This window comes from Aptenodytes patagonicus, chromosome 1 (genome assembly GCF_965638725.1).
Source record: "Aptenodytes patagonicus chromosome 1, bAptPat1.pri.cur, whole genome shotgun sequence".
NCBI classification, from domain to species: Eukaryota; Metazoa; Chordata; class Aves; order Sphenisciformes; family Spheniscidae; genus Aptenodytes; species Aptenodytes patagonicus.
In genome coordinates, this window is record NC_134949.1 from 6,015,504 (window position 1) to 6,039,019 (window position 23,516).

Here is a 23,516-nt window from a genome sequence, read left to right on the forward strand (position 1 = left end):
CCCTCATGCATCATGCCTTGTTAAACTTGAATTGCTTTCTACACACCCATGTTCACACTTGAAAATGAGTTCAGCTGTGACAACCAGGTTTTCAGGCAGATGTTTATCAGCTTCAAAAAACCACCACTCCATGAGAGAAGGCAAAGTGTTGGGAAAATTGTTGGTATTGCAGTTGAAATGAAAAGTGCTAAGGGAGATTTTCAGTGGAGGGAGCTTGGCTGAAAAAGCACAGGGTGAAAAGCTGCTTTAATAAAGCAAGAGGAAGAATTTATATAGTTAAATCTTTGTAACAAGTTTCAATACTTAACGAGTTGTAATTCATGTTACCGTTTCCAAGATGTTAATTCCCTTTGCCACAAACAGTATTTGTTTTCCCAGCACCCGTCCGGATGTGCTTCCCTCCCAGACACAGAGGCGTGAATGAAAAATACTCACTGTCTTAGGAAAACACTGTCCTCACCATGCCAGAGCCTTCGGGAACTCGCAGTGCTCACAGCAGTGAGATGGAAATATGGTCCAATAAACTCTGTTTGGCATCTCTTGTCAATTGCATAACAAGTGCACATCATGGTATCTCGGATGAAAAGAGCTTGAAAAGTATAATCATTGGTATTTATGCCAACTTTCAAGCTTTGTTAAAGGGTTCAGGCAAATAATCTTTATTACCAGCAGATAGTTGCAAGGAATAGCTCCAGGTTACACTGCTCAGTAGAACAGTTTTGGTTTGTGCTGCTTAGTTTTGCTTAGTAAAGAGTAAGAAGCTTTCAGTTGGCTTTTAGGCCATGTCTACACTACAACAGCAACCTTACCGCTAGTACAGTAACAGTCTGCTGTCAACCCATAGGCAGAATGTAGGGTTGTAGTGTGCCACATGGCTCCAGTAGCAAGGAGAAATTCCATCCTGTGGCATCAAGGGAAAATGTAACACTTTTTGATGAGTGTGATATAAGTGCTAAGATAAAGAGAGAGAGGGAGAGAGATTGAACTGGTTGTTTCTATTGTAGTTTCTAGCCAAGAGTTGACAGAACTTTAATAAAGTCGCACCCATAGCTGTCACTACTGATAATGGACCATCAGCGTTTCTACTCCAAATTCCTATTGTCAGCTGTTTGAAACTCATCTGTAAAATGAGACTAAAATAATGATAAAAAGCTCCAGTGGTGGAGCAGTATATTTTAAAGAAACTGAGATTTTTTTCCTTGAGACATTTTTTTTTCCCCACTGTTGTTCGCTCTGGCATCTAAGAAATAATTTGCTTATATCTGTAACTTGTTATATTCTGGCCAGCTACAAGAAATAGGCAGCAACCAAACAGCATTGCCTTCTGAAGGCTCTGGGATAGTCCCTGTGAAATTAGTTGGCTGGCAGAGAGTAATTCCTAGCTGTGAAAAGCATTAAAAAATAAAAATACCCTGTTGGCTGTAGAGATAAAGAAACCAGGGACTCAACAGACGTGGAGGCTGGCCTTCGCTTTAGCAGGGTTCATGGGAATATCTAAAGAAGCTTGCCACTGCCTGTACTATATTCATTATTCAAAGAGAAGGATTCAGCCTGCAGGGTTGTTTAATCCAGCACTTTTTCTGAAGGGCTAAGTATGCTTTACAAAAATTCATGATTGTGATATCATGTGCTAAGCTTCATTATCATGAAAAAGCAGAAGTGAACTGCCTCAGATGATTAAGATTTTAAATCACTTATTGTAAACAGCTTAAGGAAACTTTCAGACCTCCTGACTCCTAGCACTGTGTAATGTCTATATGACCACCGATGCCAACACAGACGGCCATGCAATGATAGCTGGAGTGTGCAAAAATAGCCAGAAATACCCAAGTTTGATTTGTAGCTGTGCCACTGATGTGCTGTATTGACCGTAGGTGAGTTGGTCTCTCATCATCTCTCCATTATCCCATTCCTTAAAATAAGGATAGCGATGCTCCTCTACCTTTGTAAAATGCTTTTTCTAGATCAGTGGATCAATATCTCTGTATCACTCTAGGAATTATTACCATCCGTAATGATGATTAAAAAAATCCTCTTATCCTTATCACAGGAGCACCACACAGCAAATTATTCTGCTGTATTGCTAAGTGCAGATACCAGAAAGAAGTCAACTGGGTTAATGGCATGCACTGAAAAAACCTGCTAATAGCATGTACAGACAGTTGGATATACCATGAAAATTGTGGAAAAGCTCCAAATGCATATCCCTACATCTTCTAGGCTCCTATTTTACGATTTTTTAACAAAACATCACCAGGCACATGGGACAAGTGAACATTTCTGCAGACATTGATTACAGGGATTTTTTTTTTCCTTTCATTGCTTTAAGAGCAGGTTAGAAATGGCATGGAGAGTTATACCATGGTCAGACAATTTAATTTCATGAAAATCCATTCATAACTTTCAGATTCAGGGGTTTTCTTGATCAAATGATCAAGTAAAAGAAAATTAGTATTTGCATCGTAATTAATTGCAGTGAAGGGTAGGTGAGGAGATTTTATGCCTGTTTGTTTTTTCTTATGGATATTTACTGCTCCTTCATGAGCTAAAGTAACGTGAAGTGTCAGCCATGGGAACAGCCTGGATTAGGGGCCACCTTCTGACTTGTGTATCAGTGATGGGAAACAAGCATGGTGGAAGTGCTGTATTTTTAGTTGCTCTTCAGAAGCAGCTCCATGCCTTATTTCTTTTGCTGTAATATGGTAACATTTTAATTTTTTCCAATCATTATGGCACATTTAATTTTCTTTTCTCCCCTGGTGAAACTCTTTCAAAGCTGGAAAGGAATGAACGCGTCCAAGTGACCAGTGTCTCTGCTGGCCTTTAACCAGTAACTCCACAACTCAGATCTCCATTACTGCATCTTCGCAGTAGTCCCTCCCCAGAGGGAAGTCTGAAATGAAATAGTCTACAAGAATTTTTATTCTAACAAGAGGGTCATCGAGGCACTGTTAGAGAATGTGGTCTTTGGTACCTGTTTGATTCTGGGTTTGTGTAAATTCCAGTTACTGAAGTTTATACTTTGCAGGGTGGTTAATTGACTGTCCAATTAGAAATGCTTCGAGGGAACCATGAACTTCAGGAAATTTAAAATCTAGAATCTGTCGCCTGGTCGATAGTCAAGAGAAATCAGAAAAGCCAAAGAGATGAGGCATGTTTACAGGATGTGCCTGTTGTTACCTTATGTGCCTGATATGCATAAACTAAAGAGCTTGACTGTGCATTTTTCAAAACGCTTTACTTTGGGCTGAGTTGTTGCACTTGGTCTCAGACCTGTTGTTGTGTGTCTTAAGCAATACCTAATGACCAAATATCTGTACAATAAACAGTTCGATGTCTTAATTTGTAGCTGAAATGTATTTTAACCACTAAGATTTTTGTGTGATGTCTTCATTAGAAGGCTGTTTCCCAGGCTGGTCCTTCCTTCAGACTGCGCTATATTAGCACAGTGTAGAAAAGGGAGAGTCAACTTTGCAATCTCAGCCAGAAATATTTTAACACACTAGAGCTTATTTTTATCACGCTTCAATTTCCATAGCTTTTTATTCGAGCCTTATCTTTTCTTTAAATAGAGGCTTTCATCTCAGAGGATCCCAAATACTTCTTGAAGGAGTATTTTGGCAGCTTTTCACTATTGTTTCTTCACAGAAAGTGAAGAAAAACTTTGTTTACGGTGAACTAGGAAGCTGTAGTGCAGCCATTACACCACGAGCTCCGCAGCCGCCATACGTAGTACTGCGATTGCTCAGACGCCTTTGAAAATCTCTTGAGCCCACTTCTGTGTCAGAGGGGTCACTATTTTTTTTTTTTAAATTGATTACATCTGCCTTTCTTTCATCTCCAGAACTTTAAAGCCATGGTTTTTAAACTTCCATTTTTAACTCTAGGCCTGATTCAAAAAGGTTTTGCATCTCCCTTTGGCTTCATTGAGGGTTTGGGGGCTTTAAAACCTCTGGTAGACCACAGTAGTTTTGTGTGGGAGGTTTCCTGTGTAGGTATGAAATCAGACCCCATACCTTGAGGCCTCCATACTTAAAAATGTTCTACTTCACTTGCAGCTCGCAAGTATTGATGTTATGTCAGACTGCGCGTGAACTGCTGACTGAATGTTTCAAAACAGTCTGTGAAAGCCTGAGATGAGAAGAATCGAGTGAAGCGGGAGCTGAAACGGGGCAGTGCTGAGCTTTTCTAAATATTTCAAATAATTCAGTTGCTCAAACAGCGAGCCCTAGGTTTGGGACGGCATGGTTCAAGGAGGAAGCTTTTCTGATTTTGCAGCCTCTTCAAAATTCTTTTTCAGTTTGGGGTGGGAGGGGGGCAAGGACCAACCCTGTGAGTTTAGATGTTCTCTCAGCTGAGATGGCAAATGCGATAATGTGCTCCAAAATCTCCACTGTGACAGGGCTGGGTGCCTCCCTCTGATTCTGCCAGCAGGAGGAAATTACTTTGAGAAGCCTTTCCCCAGTCAATCATTTATCTGGTGTAGGGGGTGAGAAGGCAGCCTTGGAGAAGCACCTAAAACTCTTAGACCTCCTTTCTCCCTGCCCTTCTGTTTCTGTTAGTGATCCCTGACATTGTGAAACCAGAGGTGTTAAATAATGGCAAGGTGACTTGCAGGTTGGCCGTATTTACAAAAGGATTTTTTTTTTTTTTTTTTTTTTTTTTTGTGGTTAGGTACCTGGTGGTACCAAATGAAGTAATTTCAAGGCATTAGCTGTAGAAATATCCCCATTTCCATGTTTTCTCTCCCGGAGAGCTCCATAGCTCTAGTAAGAAGGGAGTAATTGAGTATCAGGACTCAGTATGGTAGAACAGAAATAATTTGCTTGTAGCTGTTGGTCCGGAAGACCTCGGCCCACAGTGCTACAATCAATGCAGTGTTTCATAGGATGGGGTAAGAGGCCATGGAAATCTTTCTTGTTTCCTTGCACCATGAGGCATGAAATCTGATTAGTCTTGTCCTCTCTAATTGTGATTTACGGTCCTAAAGCTGGCAGTATGTTCCCAAAAGACCACCTGTATCCATGAGATATAGAGAGTGAGAGTATGCTGGAAAGGGTTTTCCCAACCCCTCAGAAACTGCTGCGGCAAGAGTACAGGATGGTTCAGGCAGAGCTCATCTGGCTTAAACAAGTGAAATCCAATGTCCTTAGACAACAACTTCTGATTAAATTCTAGGTGACCAACGAAACCATCCTCCTAAAGTGCATATGTACCCCATATAGAAAAATAAAGGTTCTGCCATTGACTGTAGCAGAGAATACAAGCATCTCAGAAGAACAGCTTTTCTGAATACCTAAATTATATATGCAAGTTCAGTGATGAGTTAAGTGGACAGAATCCTATGATACAGCCTTAATTCCTCTCCAGTGTGGCAGTCTGGTCATAAAGGAAAGGATCCCATGGTTCACCCGTAATAAAATATATGTGCACACGTAATAAATATATAAATTTTGTGTGTGAGTGTCCAGGTTTGGTAGCTGAAAAAATAACCCTTGAATGTGAATACATGTAGCAATGTCTGGAAAGATGGTTAAATTAGCTAGCATTTAACTGGCGTGCTTGATGGTAACAACTGAAGGTCTAGGTTATCAAATAATTTAGCAGTAAGGTTGTCTACTGAATTTTTACCTTGGTTATTGAGGCAAATTGGGTATTTACTGTGCAAATGGCCACTGTCCATCGGTGGGAAATGGCCTGCCTACTGGAGATAACAAGGGGACCTAGCCTTGTAGCCTCTGGCTGGCAAACCGTAATTAAAATGCAGTCCCGTCTTCTCTGTGGAATGCTCCTTCCAAATGCTCATATTCAAGCCACATAACCTCATTCATCAGGCATTCCCCTTGCCCAGAGAACAAGTTTCTTTTAAATTGGTAGCTCGCTATATAGCACTTTACAGAAACCTGCTACGAAGGTCTTTTCACTCCACGACAAAGGCAACGGGATCCACGCAAATGGATTTGGGCTGATGAACGAGGAGGGAGGTTTTGCAGTAGCGTTGGGCACTGAAAGTCCCCAACAGCTGAGCTTTGTGGTTAAAAAGAGAAAAAGCTTAAGGGAGGGAAGAGAGAGTCTGCTTTATCTTGAGAGGAGCACAGCTTTATTTCTCTGCTGATTCACATTTCTTTTGAGACCTGCTAATTGCAACATCTCTCAGTAAGTTACTTACAGCAGTACTGCTGGGTAGAAATTGTGATAAATGCATAAACTGTGTCTTATTGATTTTTGTTGACATTTTACATGCTTCTTATGCATTCTAAACCTCCATTCAGTAATTGTCAGTACGGTGCACGTTCCTGGATAATGAGAGCGAAAGAAGTGAATGAAGCAGTTTCTTGACCATTATAAACAATATTATTCAAGGCTCTGTATGGGGTTTCTTGCCTGCCCTCCAGTACAGCTCTATTTGCGCTCATCCCCCATTGAATTTGCAAGACGATAAACGAAAACCCTTGGTGTTATTTCCTCTGTTAATGATAATAACAGAAATGCTTTTAAGAGAGATTACTTTGAGACTGATGGTAAATTTGGGCCTCTTTAATTTTAGTGCACAGCAGCAATATGGAATGTAGCGGAGGTACTGTAGTTTATTTACCCTTCTACTGCACATTTTGTCTAGATTGCCATACAGAAAGCTGTTTTGTTACATCATTTTCTTTGACAGAAATTTGTTGCTGAATAAGAATAGTATAGCAACACGTAGTGTGGCTAAACAGCAGTAAGACATCATCAGCTGTTATGTTACCTGAGAAATATGTAGAGTCACAACACTGCCATGAAGTTTGCGTAAAAGAATTCTGACTTCTAATTTTATCATGCTCACTTATCAGTCAAAGGTACATAAGCCAGCTTAGGTTCTCTTGTATCAAGGGCCTTTACATTAAAGAGAAAATACCGCATGATGCAAAAATGCATTGACTTTATTTTCATGACTAGATGTAGTGCTTTTGGGTAATGATCAGGCATTGCTTTCTCTTACTGTTGTTTGATTAAAATGTGAATACAGTCTTGACTTGATAATCTTACCAGGTACACGTGGAGCAAAAAAGAAAAGGTATTTTATGCCTCAAATTGATTTGCATAAACCAAACAATCTGTTGCTAGTTGGATTGCAAAATGGTTTATTTTGCCCATTGGCCACAGGGGCAACAATATTGTATTTTTGATGCCAGAATGTAGCTTTCATGCATTAGCTCTTAAAATGACAATATGCTTTAGCCTCTCAGTGCTTGGATTTGCTTCATTTGGAAATCTTTTAAGTAGTAATAATAATAATGTTTTGAGGAAATTGAGTGGAACACTAAATTATTCTCTGAAACCTAAGTTCAAACTGTGCAAGGCTAAGGGAGCTGAAAATCAATGCACTTTTAAAGTCATTAGAGATCACAAGTGAAATAAGTCTGTGTTGCTTTAGCTAAGCTTTTAGTGTGCTATGGTATTATTACAAAATCAGCCTGAATCTGCATTAATTTCACAGTCTTTTTCTTTAAGATGCCCAAGGGTGCATGAAGAATAAAACGTAAATCTCAGAAGGCAATGTTTTTATTAGTCAAAAGGGCAGCGAGTCATGCACTAAAAAAGTTGACCTGTACCGTGCCCAGTGTAGGTATGACTGACAATAGTAAAAGGGTGGAAGAATAGCCCAGGCATTAGCCTACTGGCTTTTCATTACGATTTAAAAGGTTGAGGAGGGAGAAAAGTGATTTTTTTTAGTTATTCATGCACATAGCTTCAGAATTGTTCAAGGTGGTGGTAGCTTTCATAGATCAAAGAATTATACTTGTACCTAGGACTCGGAGAAACAAAAATCATAAAGACTTTTATTTTTAATATGTTATTTTCTTAACTGTTGAGATTCCACCTACATTACTGAATTTTGTCTGAGTCTTTTCACACTTAGTCACAGGCTACGCAGTGGAGTTTTTCTCATCCTTATTTGTATGGTTGTTCTTGGTGCATCACGGAAATATGTGACATTATGGACCCCTTTATTAAATTCCCAGTTCAGCTGCCAGTGATGCCAATCACTTACTCACTATCCACAATTTACCTGCACAAAAGCCATAGCAAGCATTTGTTAATGCATGGCCTGAATAGACTAAACTATGCAATCCAAACTCTACATAAAAGCCTTACTTATTTCATACCCTGTGGCTAAAAAAAAAAAAAAAAAAAAAGAAAAAAAACCTGGAACAAATTACAGGAAAAAACCCTTTCTCCTCACCCATCCCCACCTAATTTTTTTTCTTTCATCTATGGTCAGATTAGCAAGTCAGCACTGTCGATAAATAAACTAGAGAAGTTGTTTATTTTTATGTACTACTGAGAACAGTGTCGTCTTGTGGCCGTTCTCGTAGACTGTGTTGGTTTAACAAGCGTCCAACCCTTTTGTCTTGTTGTTTTTTGTCTTTCCTGCTCCCTGTCCCCTTGTTCCCACAGGCTGTGCGTTTGTCACATTTTCTACAAGGGCAATGGCACAGAATGCAATCAAAGCCATGCACCAGTCTCAGACCATGGAGGTACAGTACTGTATCATTTGCCCTTTCTTTGTTTTCTTTGTGCAAATGATTGCGAATGGTAAAGCCATGCTCTCCTGGGCCAGATCAGACACATGACAATCACAGATTTAAACTTTTTACCGACTCATTCTACCTCTCTTTGTGAAGCTTATTTTTCTTAATGACCTGAAAGCGCACAATAAGGTTGCTGTGTGGTATCCAAACGCAGCTCTTGATCCTGTTTCCAGTGGCATTCAGCAGAAAATAAAAATGTTGTGAATACCGCTCCTCAGTCATACTCAGAGTATATCTGATGAGTAAAATACCTTTAATTTTAATACATACAGCCCCAAAGAAAAATCTTAGTTTCTTTTAAATAGACTTTTAAGTGTTGTGGTTTGCGCTGCTCTGAGAAAAAGCTCAAGAGATTTAACCTGGCCACATTGAGTTACTAGTGCATGTGTTTTTCTGCAAATAGAATCTCTTTTTAAGTTAATATAATTTCTCCTTCTTCATGTAGCCAATAAAAATGCTAATGATGACAGACCATATCGAAGTGTGGCACTTCCTGCAGAGCACCGTCGTGGCTGGCCCCTCACAAGCAACGCTCTTTATTTCCCTCCAAACTGCCTCTACGGCCTCGTATTTTATCATGATGAGCAACACAAAACTTTAAACCTGTTCACTTAATGTGAATACAGCTGCAGGCTAACGATCCCTTCCTTGGAGTGGTTATCGAATGCCACGGCTTGTCTGGCAATCTCAAAACTTTTTTCAGTCTGTGATTTTTGTCATGGTCTTTCAGAATTTTGCACAAAAAACCGCACAAGTATGAAGTCTTTACTTACTCTGGATCTTCTAGCTTATCATTGGAGAGTGCATGTTATACTGTATTATGTATACTGTATCTTCGTGTAGTGATGATTTTTCTCAGAGGTGGCATTGATGTTATGTGCACTTGTTTCTTTTTTTATTTATTTTTCCACCAGGATCTTTTGATTTTTTTTTTTCTCAGTGATTTTTCTTTGCAATGCTCTAGTCTCCCAAAGCATGCTGGGTGCTAAACAATCATTATTGCGTCATGTCGTTGAGCTGCTTTGTGTAACGAGCCAAGGGGGGACACCAGGGGTGGGAGGGTGGACAGAGAAGAAGAAGGAGAAGATAAAAATCAAGCCAGTGCATGAAAATGTCACTAACTGTTTCCTGTATACTACAAGTAATGATATCAGCATTGCAAAGCTATTGTCTTTCCAAACATCACGTTTGAATTTAGTTGAGCTTCTTTTATAATCGATGTGTTTTCTTTTCAGTGCAATGCATTTTTAGACCCTGAGTATACAGTTTTAGATGAGAATCTGCCAATGAGATGAGAATAATTGAAATTATCTTTACTAGAAAGCTGATGTTATACAATCTATGCAGTCTGACAGTATACTGTGAAAAAATGCCACTTTGAGTCTCTGAAATAATACTCGTAGTAATTTGTCTGCCATGCACTGCTCCATTAATTCAGACCTATATGTTTTGCTGGGTTTGATTCCAAGTAAAAAGGAAATGTTTATTGGTAATACTGCGTTTTACCTATATTTTTCCATGTGTTTTAATGTATTTTTCTGTCTAGCAAAATGAATTTTACACAGCTCTGCTTCAGAAGATGGTAAAATTAAAGAGATAATACCTCCCAGACAAATTCTCCCATTCTTCTGTTGTATGCAGTACTCCAAAAGAAGCTGCGTTTTGATGTGATACTCCTGTTGACATTAGTTCTATAGGATAGTTACTCTTAGGTCAAAATACTTCTCAACACCTTTAGAGACGTCATCAATGAGATCCCCAAATTGGCAAGGCAATACCAAATATTTTGCACTTTGAACATCTGGGTCTTTGTGTCATTTGAGCTTAGGCTGAGAGTCCCTTCCTGGAGAGAAGCAGTACACTCTCCAGGTCTCTGGGTGAGGGACTCAACAAAGTCTGTACGTCCTATCTTGCCAACACAAAGAAAAATATGAAGGCAGCACCAGCTGTTGGGAAGAAAATGTCACTAAATGGGGTGGAGATACCATGCCACTGAATGAGGAAAGGAGATTCACCTTATGTATGTGCTGGGAGCTTCCTCTCAAGATAGAAAATGGAAGAGCATAAAACAGAAATAATTCTTTAAGCAAAAAAAATTTGCTCGCTTTTGCCCATACTCTTCTAGCAAAAAGTTAACTTGGGTTAGCTGGTGTTAAATATCAACTCTCGGCCTGAAAGAGTGGTCCTTGGACACTTTTGTTTCACATTGTTTGCAAACCAAAGTGAGCTGGGAGGACAATATGTAGTACACAATTACATTTCAACCCAATTACTGCAGAATTTTTTTTCTAATTTCATTATTTTCAGTTCTTTGGCACGCATCATTGACCGAGATGAATTTTCAAGGTGGGCTAAGAAAGAACAATGGGGATGTTAATGTCCAAATGAACATGTCTCATAGAATAATGAATTCTCTTGCTACTCTTTCCACCTGACTTCCTGACCTGGTTAAATCAACTGATTTTAAAAACATAATTGCTGCTTTATAGTTTTTGCTCTTCTATCTCATTTCTGTGGAGGTTTTTTGTTTGTTTAAGGCATTCAAATGCAGCACCAGTAGAAGACACTAATTTGTTATCATGGAGTAAATTTGATGCAACAATAACAACCTTTTTCTCATATAGAGCCACTTGCTACATATAATTTCAGTCTTCAGAATGTTTGCTCTCTTGAAAATTATGAAGTGATGAAATACAGAGCAGACTGAAAAAATGAATTATAGATTCATAAATTGCAGAGATACTGTTTTTATACAATTTACTGACATTTAAGCATTCATAAATATGATGTCAGCTGTAGTGTTGAGTGCTGAGCTGCTGAACTGAGAACTGAAATAGCCATATAATATTTCTTCCTTTGAAATTCATTTCTATTTCTTTGGAAATAGACTTGATTCTCCTGTACATCTAGGTAGAAGGCAGTAAGTTCTGGTTGTTCTTAGCCCATTGCTACCAAACCTCATATTAAATAGAAACAGCTTGCTTTTTTTATTAGCGAAACCAGAAAAAACTCTTTCACACCCTCCACCCCCTGGCTCCTTTTTCTTTCTTTTTTTTTAAAGGGTCTTGTTTTTAATATTAGTATAAAAATCACTAGAGAGAGGTAATTGTGTAACAAGCTGACTCCTTCATAATCTTTATTTGATTGCTGGAGTGGTATGTATCTCCTTTCTTCCTCACTGAAACGTTGAAAGACATTTTTACAATGAAACACACAGGAAAGGAGTTGGAGGTGGAATAATAAATCGCAAGTGATGATTTTCTAAGATAATTCTAAAGGAACAGTATTGATGGGAGATCATACAAGAGATATTATTATTGTGGTTTATTTCATCATTTCATCTGTTGATTGTGAATGTTCTTATCATTTCTCCTGGTGTGAGGTTCTTCAGAGAAAAGGTACACGGCTGCTTTTTGTAAATAATAGAGGACAGGAACTTTTCTGAAGATGTTCACAGTGTTGTGAGAGCAGCCATGGGAAGAGTTAGGTTAAGTATAACCCCGCTCCTCATCCCACGCTATACACTTTGGCTAAAGTGCTGCTGTGTTTTTTGGACTTGAGTCACCTTTCACTCCTACCATTGTGTTCAGATTGAAGTTAGACAAGAAATTAGTATAACAAAACGTGGCGGGTGGAGGGAAATTATTCATTGGATCCTATGAAGTTGGAAAACAGTATGCAATGGATTGACAGTTTCTATGACTCACAAAATGCTTGAATTAATTTGAAGAACTGAATCATTGCAGTATATAGTTTGTTCCCTTGACTTGAAAAAATGAAGACTTGAAAGGTTAAAATATGAAAACGTATTTTTATATGTTAGCGGGGGGGGGGGGGGAGGGAATAGAGCGAGAGCACGAGAGACATCTTTCATATTCACGTCTCATTCTCTCAGTGACTTTGCCCAGGAATACACAATCTGAAGTCCAAAGGAAATATCCAGCTTACCTCAAAACTCCATCTGGTCTATGACCTCCTACTTCTTCCCAGGGTCCCGCAGACATGGGTGAGGAGTAGGCTGCAGACCAGATCTCTAGTTCTTTCTTACAGCCTTCCTATTTCCTAAGGTGTCTTACAACCCTCCCATATCATGTAACAAGAGGCTTATAGAAGCAATAGAAGAAATAGTGGCAATCAGGAATAGGCTGCTATCACCAGAACTAGTCACTTTTGGTCTGCATCCTGCCCTTTGTTCACATCTCAAGGGTGCTTGATACAAAGCGTGCCTGGGAGCGGACCGCAGGTGGGTGAATTGTCCTAGCAGCACCGCCCTTTGTGCTCACTTGGGACTGGGGGTCCTTGATATGAAAGGGACCACTGATGATGGGCGCTGCAGTAAATCGGTTGCTCACAGTCTATTTACGTAGGGTACACAAGCCAGCTGCACTGAGAGTGACCGCACAGCCAGACCGTGGTGGCAGGGCGGTGTTGGCTGTGCGGTCCCTGGCAGCAGGGAGGTTGGACACCTCTCCCTTTGGCGATGCCTTGAAAACAGACTGCAGACAAAGCATCACGTCCATCTCGTCAACTGTGAAGCTTAATTAAAGAGGACTGGTACACTTTGCTGTCTCTGGCAGCAGTTTTGATAGCTGGAAGGAAAAGAGAGCCTGAGGAAAGGTGCTTTATAAAAAGAACTGGGGAATCAATAATTTCTCCATAGCCTCTTTTCCTAAGAAGCTGAAAATCTTAGTCCTTGTGGTCCTACGTATGCCAATCACAAAGAGAGGGTGAGCGATCAGGTCATGCCATTGCTGGTGGCCCTATGGGACATGGCTGAGCTCACAACACGAGGGTGACTCGGTGGGATTTAACACTGCTGTCTTTCCTGATCTGTCTAACCACAGGGCTGCTCTTCGCCAATCGTGGTGAAGTTTGCCGATACCCAAAAGGACAAGGAGCAGCGGCGTTTGCAGCAGCAGTTGGCACAGCAGATGCAACAGCTCAATACTGCCACTTGGGGAAACCTCACAGGTCTTGGAGGACTCACACCACAATATCTAGCTGTAAGTTCATTTCAGAGGCGGTGGATGTATTATGCTGTATTTATTTGGAACCATGGTAAATCAGCTATAGTAAACTCCCTGCAATAAATTGCTGAGTCCTCCAGGATAGGTAGCATGTCTTCTTCTATATAAAAAACTCCATATGTTTATCACATGGTCTAAAAATAAATAACAAGAAATAGAATTTGAATAAACATTTCAAGATATATCAGTGCTGACCAAGGCAAGCATTTAAAGTTTACTTGTGCTGCAAAATAAAATTTGATGCCATTAGTTTTATTGTTCTTTTGAATGTTAGAGCCTGTTTTCTATAGCTGGAATAAAATTTAAGTTCTTCCTTAGGGGAGGACAGATAGGCAGCTGAACACTGTAGGGGCCATATCTACATGGTGCAGCCTCTAAACTAGAATGTTGTGGTTCAGTCCTCTAATTTTCCACATTTTCATTTGGAAATGGCTTTCACTTCAATGCGTGGTCCTGTCAATGCTAAACATGCATGGTTCATACTACCTTGTACAGAAAGTGAAGATGGCAGGGGAAAGGAATTTGTTCCTCGTAAATTTAAAATGGTGTTTTCCTTGGTCCATTTGTAAGATGAGGAAGAGGCGTTAGCTGCTGCCCCTGTTGGAGAAATCCGAAATCCACAGCCGCACGTCTTAGGTCCTGGATGGCCGAGAGAGGCTCCCCTGCAGCACGGCTGAGAGGGAGCCTCTGCCTTTTGTGGCTCTGGAGTTGAGAGGTCTGCTTGAGCAGCTTTTGGATAACTTGGAGAGTTCCTGATGGTTCCGAGTTAGACAAATAGATGCATCCGTATATATGTACTGTGTATGCATAAATACATAATTTGTATGCATACAATGCTTTGGTATAGTGATATAATTATAAACAGCAATTTACCTGGCAATTAAAAATATATATTAGTACTGAGGTAGGCTAATTAATACTGAGCTAGGCTAAATTGTTATATACAAATACCAGTTTAATGAGTATCTGTGTGCTTGATTCATAAAGATAATAAAGAAAAAACTGAATTCAAGGGGGGGGGGGAGAATGGACCGTGATTGACGGAGATGAGTTATGGTAACTACTAGACTACAGAGGGTTGTAATTAGTCACGCTATGTTGGTTTAAATAGATTTAACACCTGGTTGTTAAAAAGAATAAATTGATTAATTGTTTTAAAGCAGCAATGTTATTGAGTTTCCCTTGTGTCTCTGTGTTTCTTAATAGAGATTAGACATTAATATGGATTTACAGCATTGACTCTAGGGATGTTCATTCCAACAATAGACAGAAGCAAGAGACTATATAAATGTAAAGGAAAGCATAAATACTCCAAATGTGAAATGATAGCTCATTTTAGTTTTATCTTCATTTGTGTTACATTAATGTCAGATAGATTGCTGTGTTGTGTTGTTAATTTGCAGCTCCTGCAGCAAGCAACTTCCTCCAGTAACTTGGGTGCCTTCAGCGGCATTCAGCAAATGGCCGGTAAGTTAAAAACCATTTCATTTTGCTCCAGCTATGTTTTGTATTCTTAAGCTATTGAATTCTGTAGCTCTAATAATCACATTGTTGGGGGTGGGGGGAGTGTTGTGTATTAAACGTGGCAGATGTATTGGCAGGGGACAGCTCACAGTTCAACATCAATAGAAACATTTTCTCCCCTCTTTCAGAAACTGAAATTAAACCCAGTGCTCCCAGGTTGTGCAAACAGTTTGTCTTGCATTAGTCACCTGCCATTTGTCCAAAGTAACCAATTGTAAATTGCAGGAGAGCTCTTAGTCCCTGCAGCCGTATCCTACCCTATGAAAAGTGTCAGTAAAGCAACAGCAGGATTACATTCTAATTTCCAGTGAGATTTCTGTGTCCTGAAAAATCAAATTAATGGCAGCCCTCAAACATTTTAATAATAGGTGGTGAGTAAAAACGTTCTGACCTTTTTAATGAAACCCAAGATTACAGGCCTACCTTCAGTATGAATTTTCAGGCTCCTTTTATAATCATAGAAAATTAACTGGGTGCCTTTTTGACTTTGGAACCCTAGTTGACAAAATTACACAACAGAAGCTTTTATGTAAAAGTATAATCTTTAGTCTGGGGGAAAAAAGAAAGAACGAAAAGGGAAAAAAAAAAATCAAAGTGTAAGCGGATTTGAAAGCCAGCTAGTTGGAGGGTTTCTTAGTAATGAGCTGTGTGCCAGTAGTAACTGATGTGTAGTGATTAGCAAAAGGTCACTCCTACTGTGTGACCTACCATGCTGATACCCTAACTTAACATGATGCTAGAGAAGGCAGCATGTGCAGTAAATCAGAGCACAGATGCACATTATGCCTGCCGCGAGAAACTGTTAAAAAGCTTTCTTTCTTGTTAGAGGGGAAAAAAAAAAGGAAGCACAAAACCCCTAAATTGCTACATTGGTTTATTTTAATCATGAACCCACTGAATCAATGAAATACAACATTGTGCTTGCTTCATCATCACAAAACAAGGGCTAAAATATTCAGAAGTCTTTATGAACACCATTTTCTCACTCTTCTTTTAATCCTGGTCTTCTGCTTCTTCTGATTCTGCTTTGAATTAATCCTGAAATACTTTAACAAGTATAGATATACCGCACCGTATAGATATACCCCACAGGTATTCTTTGCTCAATCGTTATATTATGCCATTATTGCAGTGACATCAGAGACTAATGTGAACCTGCTGTCTGACAATATAAATTGGCCTACGGATGACAATATCTCTGAATTATTCTCTCTTCCTCAGACCTGCTGGCAGTGCTTGCTGGTTCTATTATGTTACACTTGCAATCTAGCATTTTTTCATCAAAAAAATGTATCTTAATATGATAAACAGAACAGAGCGGTTCAGTAACAGTTTTATACTTGGCAGTTTTGGAAGTGGCTTTGAGCTCAGAGATTGTATTTAGTGTTTTCATATTTGGTTAGGTCTACAAAATGAAAGAATTGAGACACCGAGGAAAAATAACGTGATATCCATTGCATTATGTGCACCTTAGAAGTTTTCTGTTGCCTTTTTCTCACTGTTAGTGTAGATTCAACTTTGTCTCCGAGAAATGTGTTGAAACTAAGAATTTTAGTCAAGTAATTTGAGGATGGGGTCTCAATCCAGGGTGTGATTTATTCTCTGAAAATCATATGGTCTTGAGTCTAGTAGAAAATCATCTTAAGAAATCGTAGTGGCACATCATTGTTACTTGTGGGATATGCCTTCTTGACTAATGATTAGATTGCTAATGCTCTCATCTATGGGATAATTTAATGATTGTCTGCCTCTACTAGAAAATATGTATTTTTTATCTTATATTCATGTTATCAAAACAGCTTGAAGTTTACTCCTTTCTTTCCCCAAAACATGTAAGTCTTAAACCTTGATGTTCAAGGTAAAATTAGTGATATTAAATTTCTCTCCAAGCTGCAGCTCTACATGAAAGTGCAAAGACTAAGCGCTATTTCCTCATTAGGACTGAGAGTTCATGTCCTCTCCTCAGAAATCATGTGGTACTATGTTACGTTGTGCATCTAGTATTAAAGATTCATTTATTATGTTTTGTGAAAGGAATAGAAAATACTCCTGTGTCTGCAGCAAGATCTTACATTGCCTGCTGAAGCCATCCGTGAATGTTTGTAAAGGCCTAGAGTTTTTTAACTTAAGCTATATATGTTCATTTTACAAAAATAAATCTAATAGGTATTTCCATATTGTGTATAGTTTGCCTATTAATAAAATATTTCAAGGTGGGGAATAAAATCTCGACACAACTGAGTAAGGTGCTAAAGACGACCCGTCATTGCAGCTTGCAGGTTCTTTGAACTTTGAGTTTGAGGGGTGCAGCTTTTATCTTTGAAGTCAATGGGTGTGCTTACCACTGAATTCAGACACTAAAAGTTTGATCAAAAGCCACATGAGCCATTGAAATTTCACTCTTACGTGTCAGGGCTCTAGCACCTCTTTTGTGCTTAAGTCTTGATGAAGACACGGTTTGCTAAACTAAGACTTCTAATACAGCCACCCCCTTGTCCAAAATTAAGGGCCTTTGGATCTGCAAGTATTTATTTGTACTGCTAAAGCCCATGTTGTCTCTGTACTGAACGGAAAGGACACAGCACACACCCTGCTGCACATGTGAAGAAATATTTGCCATGCAGTCCTCAGCGATATTACTTCTTAAATCAAAGCAATTTTCTTTCCTAGCAGATCAAAGCCACTGATCTTCAGTGCGACGTTTTAAATGCCCTTTCCCTAATATCATACCTCAGTCTGCTTAAAGTAGTTTTTATGTGGCAAAAGCAGGGATTCTTTGGTTTTATTAAAAGGAGCGGGGGTTTTAGGCATTTCTGGTTGAAAAGAATTGGAGTTTGTTTGTTTGTTTGTTTGGGAGCTGGGGATCCAATCCAAAGAAAAATGGGGATTTTTCTCAAGAACTCACTAACATACAGACATTAAACACACAGAGCACCAGCTCTAAAACTGAATGCTGTTCTTGCTGTGGCAGCCCACTGGCCCTGCTGTATGTTTGGTATTGCCTTTGCCCTATGGTCATAAATCATACGTGAAGTCCAAGCAAATTATGAAACTGGTTTAACTAAAATTTGTGAGATATTAAAATTTGAGAGACAAAAAGTAGCAGTTTGCCATTTAGCTTTCCAAGCTTTAAGGTTCCACACTTGATTCTCCAGTTTAGGTTTTCTCATTTTTATTGAAAAACGAGATTTTCATGAAATTGTTTTCTTTCCAGAGCCAAGCTGAAGAGAACAGTATAATATGTCGAGACTGGTAATAAAGTTGGGAGAGTTGGTAATGCTGCCTTGGGTATTAGAGAAATCCCCATGTCTTGGTTACAGGAGCTAACCCAACCATGCCAAATTCTGCTTCGCTGTCCTCTGTAAAGCATGCAAGCGCATACCATCATCAAGTGTATATTTTATAGTGAGCAGTTCTTAACTTTTCCTCCCCTCCTCCGATATCTGCTAATGCTAATTTAAAGGCGATGTTTTCTCTCACATGCCTCTCAAGCCTCAGTGTCTAGCCTGCGCTTTGTCTTTGGGGAAGGCTAATAATGTAGATGAATTACATTATGTGATTTGATTGTCTTACTTTAAAAAGACAATGCAAGCTACATTAAGCACTAGCAACCTTTCAAGCAAAAAAGATTCCTCCTTCAAATACATACAAATTGCATGGAAAGCTTAGTTCAAAGGAGATTGATGTCACTTGAACGTTTGCATTGAATTTGGCTGGCGCTGGATCAGGTCTTAAAAGCTGCAGTTACTTAAGCCAACCTGTCTGTTTAAGAAGAAGCTGGAAAGTACTATACAGACAGTATAAACAGGGAGGTTTTATATTACATAGGGTGATTGTAGAAAATTGAAATGTTCAAAAATATATGATCTATGAAGGTTTTTTATTGTCCATTAATGTAAAATGTTTTGGCAGGAATAAATATTTGCTCATACAGAAATATCTCTATATGTGTGACCATTCAGGACATATAAACATGTACAGTACTCATAAAAGACACAAAGGGACTCTTAATTTCATTGAACAGGCAGCGTATTTTGCTTTCTGAAGTCATGCAGGAGAAGAAACCATGCTTTTGGCTTTTCTTGATTTGGCTTTCAGATCCCTAAACCCTCTACAGCTGGGGCTTATTATATTTTTCCAGTGTATGGGTTTTTTCCAGTCCTTTCCAAACTCTCACAGTTTGGTTGCATTTTGGGTTGAACTTCTGGCCCTTTCTGAGCCCTGTTCAATCCATTTCACCCTTCTTCTGTTACCCAAGCCAGATTTCCTCCTGTTGCAGAGTCTGTAGGAGCAGATGGGTGAGAGAAACTCTGCGAGGTTCTGCTTTCTGAATATTTTCCTCTAATTTTCGGATTGGCTCAGTGGATCTGGAGGGACCGGTTGGAAGCCAGGACCATCTGCACAAAAAGATCTATACTTTTGCATTGGCCCAAAGATCCTTTATGTCCTCTGACTCTTTGGTGGCTTCATTCCAACAAAGCCATATCGAAGGAGGGCTTCTCCTGCTATGACCTCTTTAGGGATATCATATTAAAAGTAAAGGTCTCTGAGAAACTGTTTCCAGCTTAAGGGACAGAGCTGTTTCATAAAGATAACTACCAGTTTTGAAAATGTTGATCTCCGGGACTAAAGACATTGAAAGTCCTATTTAATTTAACCCATACAATTAGCTTTTTTTTTTTTTTTTTTTTTTTTTTTTTTAGCTAATAAATTAAGTAACTCCATTTAGCATTTTTTGGAGAGGCAGAGTTTGAAGCAAGTGAGCCCGTTCTCAATCCACATGTCACTCCTGCTCACAGGAGAAGGAGAGGCACCTTGAGAGGAAAACCAACGCTCGGCAGTTTACAAGACATGCTTATTCAGGTAGTAAAAGTGCATGATGTGGAAGTTTGGCCGAGTCTGGGCAGAAGATCTGTAGCTCAGGCTGAGCTTTCCATAAACAGCAAAAGGAGGGAGAGGGGCTTTTTATTGCCTTGGCCCCTCCGTGGGTGGAATTCATCCCACTGAACCTCAGCAGTTTGGAAATTGAGCGTCTGGTCTCCCTGCAATGTCAATGAAGTCACTCCCAGGCTGCAATTCTTCCTACCAAGGGCTGGGGTTAATCTGTCTATCTTAGGATCGGATGAATCATCTGTTCTCTCTCCTTGACTATAGCAAGATCCTGGGCGAGTAACTTTCATTAGGATGAAGTTAGATCAGATGAATCTTTCCCACTAGGACAGGGGAAGTTTCAATTGAGAAAAGCACATTTCTTGCCAGGAATGTATTTAGAGCATGCGTAACTTGAAAAAATGTGCTGAAATCCTACCTGAGTCGACTAGTAACTCTAACTTTCTGTCAGATTTAAGCATATACTCTTAAAAAACAGGGCAGAATCAAATGTGGACTTAAAATTGTTTTAAAGGCTTTGCTAAATCAAGTGCTAAATGGTCAGGGTACCTTAAGCACTGTTCAGATAAGCAGCTTTTCTAACGGTAGGCACAGAGTATATACGGTTTGATGGCGGTAGCGCTCAGGTCTCCTGTCTATTTTAATTCTTAGAATATTGCTGGAATAAAATCACACTCTCTCAGACACAGGCCGTGAAGCCTTTACCCCCATTTTCAACATCAGCATCCGGAATGGCTGATGTCAGTGTTAGCAAACAATTGCTTTTTGGCCTGGAGATGATAAATTTTACCTTAATCCACAATTTTTAAGGTGCAGTCAGGATTCAATTCAGAAGGAACAAGTCCTAATAATTGGGGAGGATAAAACTTCCAAAGAAAAGGAAGTCAAGTTAGTGGGAACTGCTTATGAGCTATCCAGATTTGGTTCTGATAATCAACACTGACTTTGAAATCCTCCGTGCATATATTGTCACTAAAATGTAGCCAGTGCCTTCCTTTATTAGGAATTTGTTCAGCAAGCGAATCTCAACTATTTCCTAATACGATTTTATTACCGTTTTGGAAACCCAAGAGCTGATGAGGCCTAAGAAGTCTTCGGGAACGGTTCATGACTCTGTTGCCTCCTCTACAAATACCCGGTAATTCCAAATTTACAGTTATCACAGGAGAAAAGCTGTGGTGACTGAAATGAGGCATATTGCTTCATTGTATGAAAGTTTGCGTCGGAGGCAGCACAAGAAGTTGTAAAATGTAAATCTCATGCTCTCAAATTTCCCCGTGTTTTCACAGAACTGCATCTGTGACTGTGCAGCACTACAAAAATTTCCTGCGAATGTGCTAATAGGCCTTATGAGAATGTTCTATCACCATCCATCTGTCACTTTTTAACAGGCCTGATTGGCAAGCACTTGTAACAACTGACATCTGTTCTCGCTTATTGATATGTAGATTTATGGTAATTGCTGTGAACAATAAGACACAAAATTACCTAAGGTGAACATTAAATTAAATTTTCATGCCCCTATCCTTATAAATATTTTTTTAAAAAATCTTAAGTTTCAAGCAAGGCATACTGTGCATCTGTTTTGTACATAGTTTAATTGTTTTTTTTAATCTGCCAAATAACAAAATGAAAGTTGAATTTCCTTGCAATCTTGAATATTTGCCAAGCTGATAGCACATTGGTAAATACATGTTATTAAAAATGGAATCAAACTGTATTGTGATTCTGGTTTTTTTAATAATTTCCCGTTAATTCCCAACATCGTCTCCGTCATGAAGATCAAGAATTATTCCTTACCCAGAAGTTTTTTTTTTCCCCTACAAGGGGATTTTCATTTTTCATGTGCAGCTCTGCCTATGAGGCTGTTCTTCAGCGTTAAGCGATTTGCATTTCTTCAGAGAGGTGCATTTGCTGAGTGAGCAGCACTTTCAAATAAAAACAATCTACTCATGTGCGGTCCAGCTCTGTTGCGGGATTTGGGACTGTTTTCAAAAAGCTGTAGGATGTGAAATGTGTGAAGACAGTGTGTGAAAGGGGAGAGAATGAGAGAGCAGATTAGTCCCACAGAACTATACCTTGGCTAAAATTCAATTGAACCAAAAATCCCCATTTGAAAGCAAACTACTTTTTGGGTCTGGGACTTGAGAGCATTTGGTTTCCCTCCTCCAAGTTTGTCCTAGCAAGTGGGATGTTGACGCACTTGACAAGTTGACAGGAGAAACCAATAAAGAAGGAGCAGAGATGGTAAAATGCCTGGGGAATGTGGAACAGTGATGACAGGACTTATTTTTTATATGTTTGAGCAGGCAGAGGATCCTAAAGAGGATGCATATTAAGCAATAAACCTGTTGATACAATCAGCTCTAGAGCATGCTGGATGATGGTGTGTGCCATGAGTCCTGGCTGACAGTCACATTCGGGAGCTCAATTCAGCGGGGCTCCTTGCTGTCCTTCTCTTACGCATGTGTGACAACAGCAAGCAGTCTTTTTTCCTGAAGGCACCAAAGCTGACACCCTATAACATCTGCAGAGCTGGTTTGTGGCCAGTGTCTTTTAGTCACCTCTACAGTAAAACAGACTGGGTGGGGAGACGACTTCGTCACTGCCTAGCTCTTCTTAATCTTTTTTTGGCATTGAAACTCTTTCGTCAAGTTGATGGGTTCCTCTTGTGCTTCCACAGGAAATGTCCCACTATAAAAAAAAATGTTTTTGTGGGATGAGGCAATGCTGGTGTTTGTTTTGCATCCACACAGACACGACAGTGGTTCGCAAGCCCAGAGAGAGCACTTGTTTGTTCCACTGCCTGTTGACCTTGTCTTGCCTGCTGTACTTTTCCTTGAGTGCTGTACAGTGTGTGTATGCTGCCTTCCAGCTTCACAGCCCTCTATGCTTATAGCCTTCTGCAGCCTTGCATGCATGGACAAAGCCGTGCATATAAAATGCAATAGAAAAAGCAGTATTAAATTACTTCAAAATCCATTTGCTTCTAAACTGAGGTTTGGAGAAAAGTCCATGCATTTTCCAGAAGCACGTGGGATTTCATCTAGGTGAAGCTGCTTTGCAGTCTCTCCTCTAGTACCATTCTGTATTTGTTCGCTATTATTTACTCCTGCCATGTGTGCTGTTTAAAAGTCCAAAGTGGAAACCTCCCCACAGAAGAAATATAAGCTGATTATGACTGATCCTTCTGATGAATAACTAACCAGTGGGTGATAGAAAACCATGCTGCCACGGTAGAGAGCAACCCACTGCTTTACCAAATCTCCATTACAGAATGGCATGAAATGTGGCCTCAGTGAAGACCAGCAATGTTTGCTGGATATTCTTTGCTGAATTACTTACACTTCTTATGAAAGAGGAAGGTAAACGATATTTGAGGACCAAATATCAATCCAGGATGAAAATGGATTCCATATCTCATTTTGAGAACCACTGTCTGCTTTGTTTGCGAAGAGCTGGACCCCATCTTGAGTCTTCTCCATTCCTAAAATCCTGTTTG

General features: G+C 39.5%; 1 protein-coding gene across 12 annotated transcripts in view; it reads left to right on the forward strand.

Annotated features, from left to right (window-relative positions):
• The window catches only part of CELF2 (CUGBP Elav-like family member 2), a 572,845-nt gene that overhangs the window by 502,929 nt on the left and 46,400 nt on the right, over positions 1-23,516 (forward strand). For all 12 annotated transcript variants that reach the window (XM_076351732.1, XM_076351031.1, XM_076350779.1 and 9 more), the window contains 3 exons: positions 8,440-8,519; positions 13,418-13,576; positions 15,004-15,067. In XM_076351732.1, coding sequence (XP_076207847.1) covers positions 8,440-8,519; positions 13,418-13,576; positions 15,004-15,067 — 303 coding nt within the window. The remainder of the gene's footprint in view (positions 1-8,439; positions 8,520-13,417; positions 13,577-15,003; positions 15,068-23,516) is intronic.